This window comes from Elephas maximus, chromosome 3, assembly GCF_024166365.1.
Source record: "Elephas maximus indicus isolate mEleMax1 chromosome 3, mEleMax1 primary haplotype, whole genome shotgun sequence".
Taxonomy (NCBI): domain Eukaryota; kingdom Metazoa; phylum Chordata; class Mammalia; order Proboscidea; family Elephantidae; genus Elephas; species Elephas maximus.
Genome location: NC_064821.1, coordinates 59,624,325 through 59,632,135, shown reverse-complemented (window position 1 = coordinate 59,632,135; position 7,811 = coordinate 59,624,325). Strand labels below are relative to the sequence as shown.

The 7,811-nt window shown below is 46.8% G+C and overlaps 1 protein-coding gene across 1 annotated transcript; it reads left to right on the top strand.

The window, feature by feature from the left end:
* Positions 1-3,519: 3,519 nt before the first annotated feature.
* Positions 3,520-7,108, top strand: LOC126072663 (phospholipase A2, membrane associated-like). Its single transcript, XM_049878150.1, has 4 exons — positions 3,520-3,559; positions 3,742-3,886; positions 4,096-4,202; positions 6,966-7,108. The coding sequence occupies exons 1-4, from the start codon at positions 3,520-3,522 to the stop codon at positions 7,106-7,108; spliced, it is 435 nt and encodes a 144-aa protein (XP_049734107.1).
* Positions 7,109-7,811: the final 703 nt, after the last annotated feature.

Below are 7,811 nucleotides of genomic sequence, written 5' to 3'. Positions count from 1 at the left end.
CATTTAATATATTCCTCATAGAATCCTTCAGTATTGCAACTCGAGGCATGAATTTTTTCTTCAGTTCTATCAGCTTGAGAAAGCCAAGCATTTTCTTCCCTTTTGGTTTTCTCTCTCCAGCTCTTCGCACATGTCATCATAACACTTTACTTGGTCTTCTCCAGCTGATATTTGAAATCTTCTGTTCAGCTCTTTTACTTCATCATTTTTTCCTTTCTACTCAACATTGAAGCGCCAAGTTTCAATGTGTCTTCTGACTTCCATTTAGGTCTTTCCCTTCTCTCTTGTCTTTTTAATGACCTCTTGCTTTCTTCATGTATGATGTCCTTGAGGTCATTCCACAACTCATCTGGTGTTCAGTCATTAGTGTGCAACACATCAAATGTATTCTTGAGATGGTCTCTAAATTGAGGTAGGATACACTCAAGGTCGTACTTTGGCTCTCGTGGACTTGCTCTAATTTTCTTCAGTTTCAACTTGAACTTGCATATGAGCAATTGATGATCTATTCCACAGTTGGCCCCTGGCCTTGTTCTGACTGATGATATTGAGCTTTCCCATCGTGTGTTTCCACAGATGTAGTCGATTTGATTCCCGCGTATTCCATCTGGCGAGGTCCATGTGTATGGTCACCATTTATGTTGGTGAAAAAAGGCATTTGCAATGAAGAAGTCGTTGGTCTTGCAAAATTCAATCCTGTGATCTCCAGCATGGTTTCTATCACCAAGGCCATATTTTCCAACGACCGACCTTTCTTCTTCTTTTCCAACTTTCGCACTCCTGTCACCAGTACGTTCAATCAATTTCAGACAGTAAAAGTTGGTAAAACTCTTCAATTTCTTCATCTTTGGCCTTAGTGGTTGGTGTGTAAATTTGAATAATAGTTGTATTAACTGGTCTTCCTTGTAGGCCTATGGATATTACCCTATCACTGACAGGAATATCCTTCAAGATATATCTTGAAATGTTCTTTTTAATGATGGATGCAACGACATTCCTCTTCAAGCTGTCACTTCTGGCAGAGTAGACCATATGATCGTCCAATTCAAAATGACCGATGCTAGTCCATTTCAGCTCACAAATGCCTAGGATATTGATCTTTATGCATTCCATTTCAGTTTCGATGATTTCTAATTTTCCTAGATTCGTATTTCATACATTCTAGGTTCTGATTATTAATAAACATTTGCAGCTATTTGTTCTCATTTTAAGTTGTGCAACATCAGCAAACAAAGGTCCTGAAAGCTTGATTCCATCCACATCACTAAGATCAGCTCTACTTTGAAGAGGCAGCTCTTCCTCAGTCTTATTTTGAGGGCCTTCCAACCTGAAGGGCTCCTCTTCCAGCACTATATCAGACTGCATTCCGTTGCTATTCGTAAGGTTTCACTGGTTAATTCTTTTCAGAAATACACTGCTGGGTCCTTCTTCCTAGCCTAACTTAGTCTGGAAGTGCAGCTGCAACCTGTCTGCCATGGGTGACCCTGCTGGTATTTGAATACTGGTGGAATAGTTTCCAGCATCACAGCAACACACGAGCACCCACAGCAAACCACTTGCGACACCCAGGGTCCTTGCAATAGATCAAGGGAGTTTTAATCAGTCTTGTTCCCAAACAGGCGACTATTGAGGCTAATGTGGAGGGAGGAATGCTTGAGTTGGAAATTCAAGGACAAACTTTGGCTTTTTCCAGTTTTAGAAACTAATTCAGGAAGAAGAAAATAGGAGATGAAGTTGAGAACAAGAGAAGGTAGAGGCAACGGCCCAATCAGTAGGAAGGGTAACACCCGATCCCATCACACTCTCTTCCCTGCTGGACTGTGGGGTCTCAACGAGCAAGACTTGGGTATAATCCTCATCCCCTCCCAAAGGGCTTGCACAGGTCCTGGGACTTTGTAGACATGTAAGGATCAGAGGGAGGGAAGGTGAAGAGTGGCCTCACCGATCTGTCGCATCCTTGGGGGATCCTTTGCCTCCAACACCACAGTGGCAACCACAGAAAGCATAGCTGGATGCAGCTTCCTTTCCCATCACTGTCAAGATCATTCTCCAGAAATCCTCCAAATCCTCCTGGACCTGCATGAGGCCTGAAAGGAAATTGGTTGGTGATGGGCAATGGGCCTTGCGTCCTCCGTCCCTGCCCCTCTCTGCACTTCCCTCCCCCGCCCCACTGGTGTCTATCCCCTCTATCTAACTTTCTTGTGAAGGAATGAATGCCCTCTTTCTTAGTCCCAGATGCTGCATTTAGCAGAAGAAAAGAGCCACCCTCGCTTAGTCAAAGGGCGCATTGGCTCTGCAAATGACTCAGCAGCCTGAAACAGTGTTCCTGCTCACCCTTGAAGGTGGGTGCAGGAAGGTGATGGTGGTCTCACCCAGAGCCAGTTTAGAAAATTTACTCAGTCAGGAACTAAGCCACAGGAAAGACTTCAAAATCACTTAAAATTTATTCCAGCATCTGTCTAAAGGCACATTTTTTTTCTATCTTCAGTTCTGACCTGCCAGCTGATAAGGGGAGAGAAAGGTGATTTACCAGGGTCATAAACGTGCCAAACTGTAAGTCCACCTACCGGCTGCACCTTTATCCCCTCCCCTTACCACTCCCAGCCTCCCAGAGGAAGTAACTATTTAAAGAGAGCTGGAGTTCAGAAGAGGTATGACAGTCACTTGGAGGTATCGACTCCAACATCCTGTGAGAGGTAGATACCCAGAAATTAATGTCCAGTCGCTGCCTTGGAGACTAGCTGTGTTGTGTATGTGTGCGCATATGTGTGTATGCATGCATAGATGGGCATGTAAGTGCACAGGCATGCCTGTGCAGGGTTTGTTGTATACAAGAGGGTATATTACACAAGGGTGTTGTGTGGGTATGTGAGTGTGTTGTATGGAAGGACATTTATACTAGTGTTTGAGTGCAAGAGTGTGTGTGTGTGTGTGTGTGAGAGGGAGAGAGCATGTGTCTGTGTATGTGTATGCGTATAAGGGGTTGGAAGGTCTTGCAAAGAGAGGGTGCTGGAGAAAAATGTTGGGATCAGACTCCACGGATGGAATTCCCAAGCCTTGAATTCAGCATGGGTTCATGCAAGATATGTCTAACGGGAGAGACGCAGCTTTGACCTTGGGAAATTCCCCATTTGTTGAGAAGAACCTGGTCCCAACCTTCCAGGAACTCTCCATCTGAAGAGGATCATAGGCAACTCATTAGTGTATTATGTGGGGTCTAGCTGGCTCTGAGGGTCCGTGTGTGCATGAAACTATTCAACAGAGCTGGGAAGTCAGGAAGGCATGTGTCTGCATGCATCACTGGAAGTATCTCCTGTATACCTCGTGTGTGACGAAGGGTGTCACCCTGGACTTAGCCTATGATTGAAGAGCATTTCCGTGTGCTCCTTTGCAAAACCCATTCTCCAGGGTTGCTGAGTGTGAGCAGGAGAGCACAGGGCCAAGGAAAGAATCTGGGACCACCTGGGAGAGGAATCTAGAAAACCCCACCTGCGCTTCTCCCTCACAGAACTCTTCAGCATGAAGACCCTCCTCCTGTTGGTAGTAATCATGGCCTTGGGTAAGAGCTGACCCTGATCTTGACCCTAAGGGGACAGGCCAGGGCAAGAAGCAGCCCCCTCTCCCAGTTTTCCTTCCCATGGCAGCAAGGCCTCTCCAAGGGGTGAGAGAAAGGGAGCGAAGAGAGGGGCAGGGAGGGAGGACACAGGGCCCAGTCCCCATCAGCAACCAGTTTCCTTCCAGGCCTGCTGCAAGTCCAGGGGAGTTTACTGGATTTCCGAAAAATGATCCGGTTGGTGACAGGAAAGGAACCTATATCCAGCTATGGTTTCTATGGTTGCCACTGTGGTGTTGGTGGTAAAGGATCCCCCAAAGATGCGACGGATCGGTGAGGCCACTCTTCATCTCTCTCCCCTCTGCTCACTTCTGCCACATAACCCCAGGGGGTCGAGGCTGGAACCGCAGTCTGCAGGGTGGAAACTCTGCTCTAGGCTCCAGAGTCACCATGTCTCTCCAGGGTCAAGGAGGGGAGAGCCAGGGGAGGCTAGCTCCTTTGAGCCATGGGAAAGTGACCCCAATGGGACATGCTCATCACAGGTGCTGCGCTGAACACGACTGCTGCTATAAACGTCTGGAGAAACGTAGGTGTGGCACCAAATTCCTGAATTACAAGTTTACCAAGAGTGGAAGCCAAATTGTCTGTGGTAAGACACAGTTCTATGACCCCACATGGTTTCCTTATTCAGTGTCCACTGTGCTGAGTACTGGGCTGGGCACCAGATGTAGAAATACAGAGGGATATTGTCCCTGCCTCAAAGGCTCATAGTTGAGTGAGAGGTAAAGAAAATGAAAGCCCAATATGGTAAAGACTCCAATAGGAAGTAAACAAAAAGAAGGAGCCCTTAACACAGCATGAAGTTCAAGGGAGGTTTCTGAAAGTGGTGGCCTCTAGGCTGAGTCATAAACACTGTGCACGGATAGCCAAGGTGGATGAGCAGGGCAGGAAGAGGCAACAACATAGTCAAAACCTGGAGTGTGCTCAGGGGAACTGCAAGCAATTCTGTGTTGCTGAACAGAGCCATGTGGGGAAAAGGAGGAGTGGTGAGAGGCAATGCTGGAGAGATAGGAAGGGGCTAGATCAAGACGATTAGGGGCAATGTTGGTTCAGTGGTAGAATTCTCACCTTCCATGCAGGTTTGATTCCTGGCCAATACACCACATGCACAGGCACCACCCGTCTGTTCGTGAAGGCTTACATGTTGCTGTGATGCTAAACAGGTTTCAGTGTACTTCCCAGAGTAAGATGGACTAGGAAGAAAGGTCTGGTGATCTACTTCTGAAAATCAGTCAATGAAAACTCTGTGGATCACAACAATCTGATCCACAACCAATCATGGGGTTGACACAGGACCAGGCAGTGTTTCATTCATTTGTGCATGGGATTCCCATGAGTTCGGGTCCAACTCAATGACAGCTAACAACAGGAACAACAGATCAAGAAAGGCCTTCGTGGCCATGTTCCATTTAGATTTTATCCTAAAGCAACGGTTGTTCTTTTTTGGTGCCATCAACTTGATTTTCAACTCATAGCAACACCAGGTGAGAGAGTAGAACTTCCCAATAGTGTTTTCTAGGCTGTAATCTTTACAAGAGCAGATTGCCAGGTCTTTTCTCCCATGCAGCTACTGGGTGAGTTCGAATCACCAACCTTTCAGTTAGCAGTCAAGCACTTAACCATTGCACCACCAGGATTCCACCTTGAAGCAAGAAGGAGGTATTAGCAAAGGAGTGACATGAGATTTGCATTTCTGGGGACTCACTGTGGCTGCAGGGTGGATGGAGGCAGGATGGAAGGGAGACCTGTGAGAAGCCTATTACCGGAATCCAGCCAAGAGATAGTAGGATTTTGACATAAAACAATGGTGGTCAAAATGGAAAGGGTTGGACAATGAAATTAAGATGCGTGTGAGAGGTGGAATTATCTGAGTTTGGTGATTAACTGGGTAGGGGGTTAGAATAAGAAGGTGTTAAGTGGGTATGTGACTGTATGGATGGTAGTACCACAACTGAGATAAAGACCACAAGAAGAGGGCTTGGGTAGGGGCATGGGGTGAAGGAGGAGGAGTTTTGTTTGGGACACATTGAGTTGAAGGGGACTTGGAACACCCAGGAGATGACCAGCAGGCAGCTGGATGTGTGAACTTGCAGCTCAGGGGAAGGGTCTGCACTGGACACATAAAATCAGGAGTCAGCAGCAGAACTGGACATGATCACCCGTTTAATGCTGAAGGGCCCAGAACGGAGATAAAGCAGGAATAATCAGAGAGGGAGGAGGAGAGCTGACAAAGGAGGATCAAAAAAGTTGGTAAGAAGATGGTTGCAAGAAAGGAGGAGAAGATTAACAAGAGCCAGGTTAACAGAGGGGTTTGCCAAGGTAAGGATTGTCAAGAATCCTTTGGATTTAGAGGTAGGAAGGTCAGGAAGAGCTCAGTGAGAGCTGTCCCCATGAAGTGGTGAGGGCAAAGCCAGACTGGAGTGGGTTGGGGTATAAATGGAAATGAAGAAGTAGAGAGAGTAAGTACAGAAAATTTTTTGGAGAAAGTTTTGCTCTGAAGGGGAAGAGAAGGATGAGCTGGTGGCTAGAAGGGTTTGTTCAATGTCCTCAGACAGCAGATCCATGAGCAGGATTTTTAAAAATCATGGACTCTCACTCAACACCTTCAGTACTTTAGGATCAGAAGTGCTTTAGGATCATCTTCCCCATTATGACCTCTCCATGGGATCATGTATCTTCAGAAGGCTTTGAGTTGCAAGCATCAGGATAGTGGGGTTGTATGAGTCTCGCATAACAAGAAGTCTGGAAGAGGGCAATGCCAGGCTGGGGCAGCTTCTCAACCATATTGTCAATATTGTTAGATACTGCTCTGCCATGTTGGCAGTATCTAACTTGTGGTGTCAAGACACAAGCTTCAGCTCCAAGCATCATGGCCTCACACTCCAAAAGAGGCTTTCCCATTGTACATGTCCCTTTTGAGGGAGGAAAATAATCCTTCCCAGAAGTTCTCAGCAGCTTCTCCTGTGACTCATTGGCCAGAATGGGGTCACATGTTAGCCAGAGATCAATCACTGCAAACTTGCTGGCTTACATCAATCAGGAGCCATTCTCAGGGGCTGGGCAGTTGGCCCACTGGACAAATCTGTTAGCAAGAAGGAGAAAACAGTGGTAGTTAGGAAGGCATGTAACAGAGTCTTCCCGTGTTTGGATACTGTGTGTCTCCATCAGACTGGAAACTATCTTCCTGAGGGCAGGAATCCTGTCTCCATTAATCAGAAATATCTGAACATAGATGCTTGTCTCCATTTAGGAACTTCTGGAGATCAAGGACTGTGTCTTCTCCCCCAGGGTTCCCAGAAGAAGTCATAAAATATTAAATCCCTGTCCCGTGTCTATTTTCTTGTGCTTTCAGCAAAACAGGACTCCTGCAAGAGCCAGCTGTGTCAATGTGATAGAAATGCTGCCTACTGTTTTGCGAGAAACCAGAAGACCTATAATAAAAAGTTCCAGTACTACTCCAATGGGCAGTGCAGTGGGAAGACCCCCAGCTGCTGAAAGCTGCCTCTTTCCCCAGAGCCTCACCACCCAATGCTGCGTTTCCATCTCTAACACTGCCACTCCCTACCCTGGTCAAGTCCCCTGGGAATGAAGAAAATACCTCTCTCCCATCCTAGAGAGAAGCCGGGGGCTCCCCTTCTATCCTTGCCCAGAATGAGAAGCCAAAGCCTGGCTGATTTATGCCTGGCCCCTTCCTTCTCCTTCCTCAGTCAGCAGGAGATTTCTCTGATGGTGGCTTCTCTGATCTCCTCCTAGTCCAACTTCCTGCTTAGCAGGAGCATCTACAGTCCTGGGGGTCTCTTCTGAATAAAGCAATTCATTGGCAAACCATGTGCACACATTTGTGGGAATATGCACAAGTGCTCACAACACCTAGCAGTGTTTGGTTCTGTTGTACATAGGGTCATTATGAGTCAGAGCCAACTCGGACTCCACAGAACCTAACAACAAGAACATGTGTCAGCCTTAAACCAGGCATCCCCATGTGCACATGGCACATGTAGGCCAGCTGTGCACACGTCTTACTGCTGTTGTTGTTAGTTGCTGTTGAGTCGTTTCCGACACGTAGTGACCCTATGCACAACAGAACAAAACACTGCCCGGTCCTGAGGCATCCTTACAATCGTTGCTATGCTTGAGCTCTTTGTTGCAGTCACTGTGTCAATCTACCTGGTTGAGGGTCTTCCTCTTTTCCGCTGAC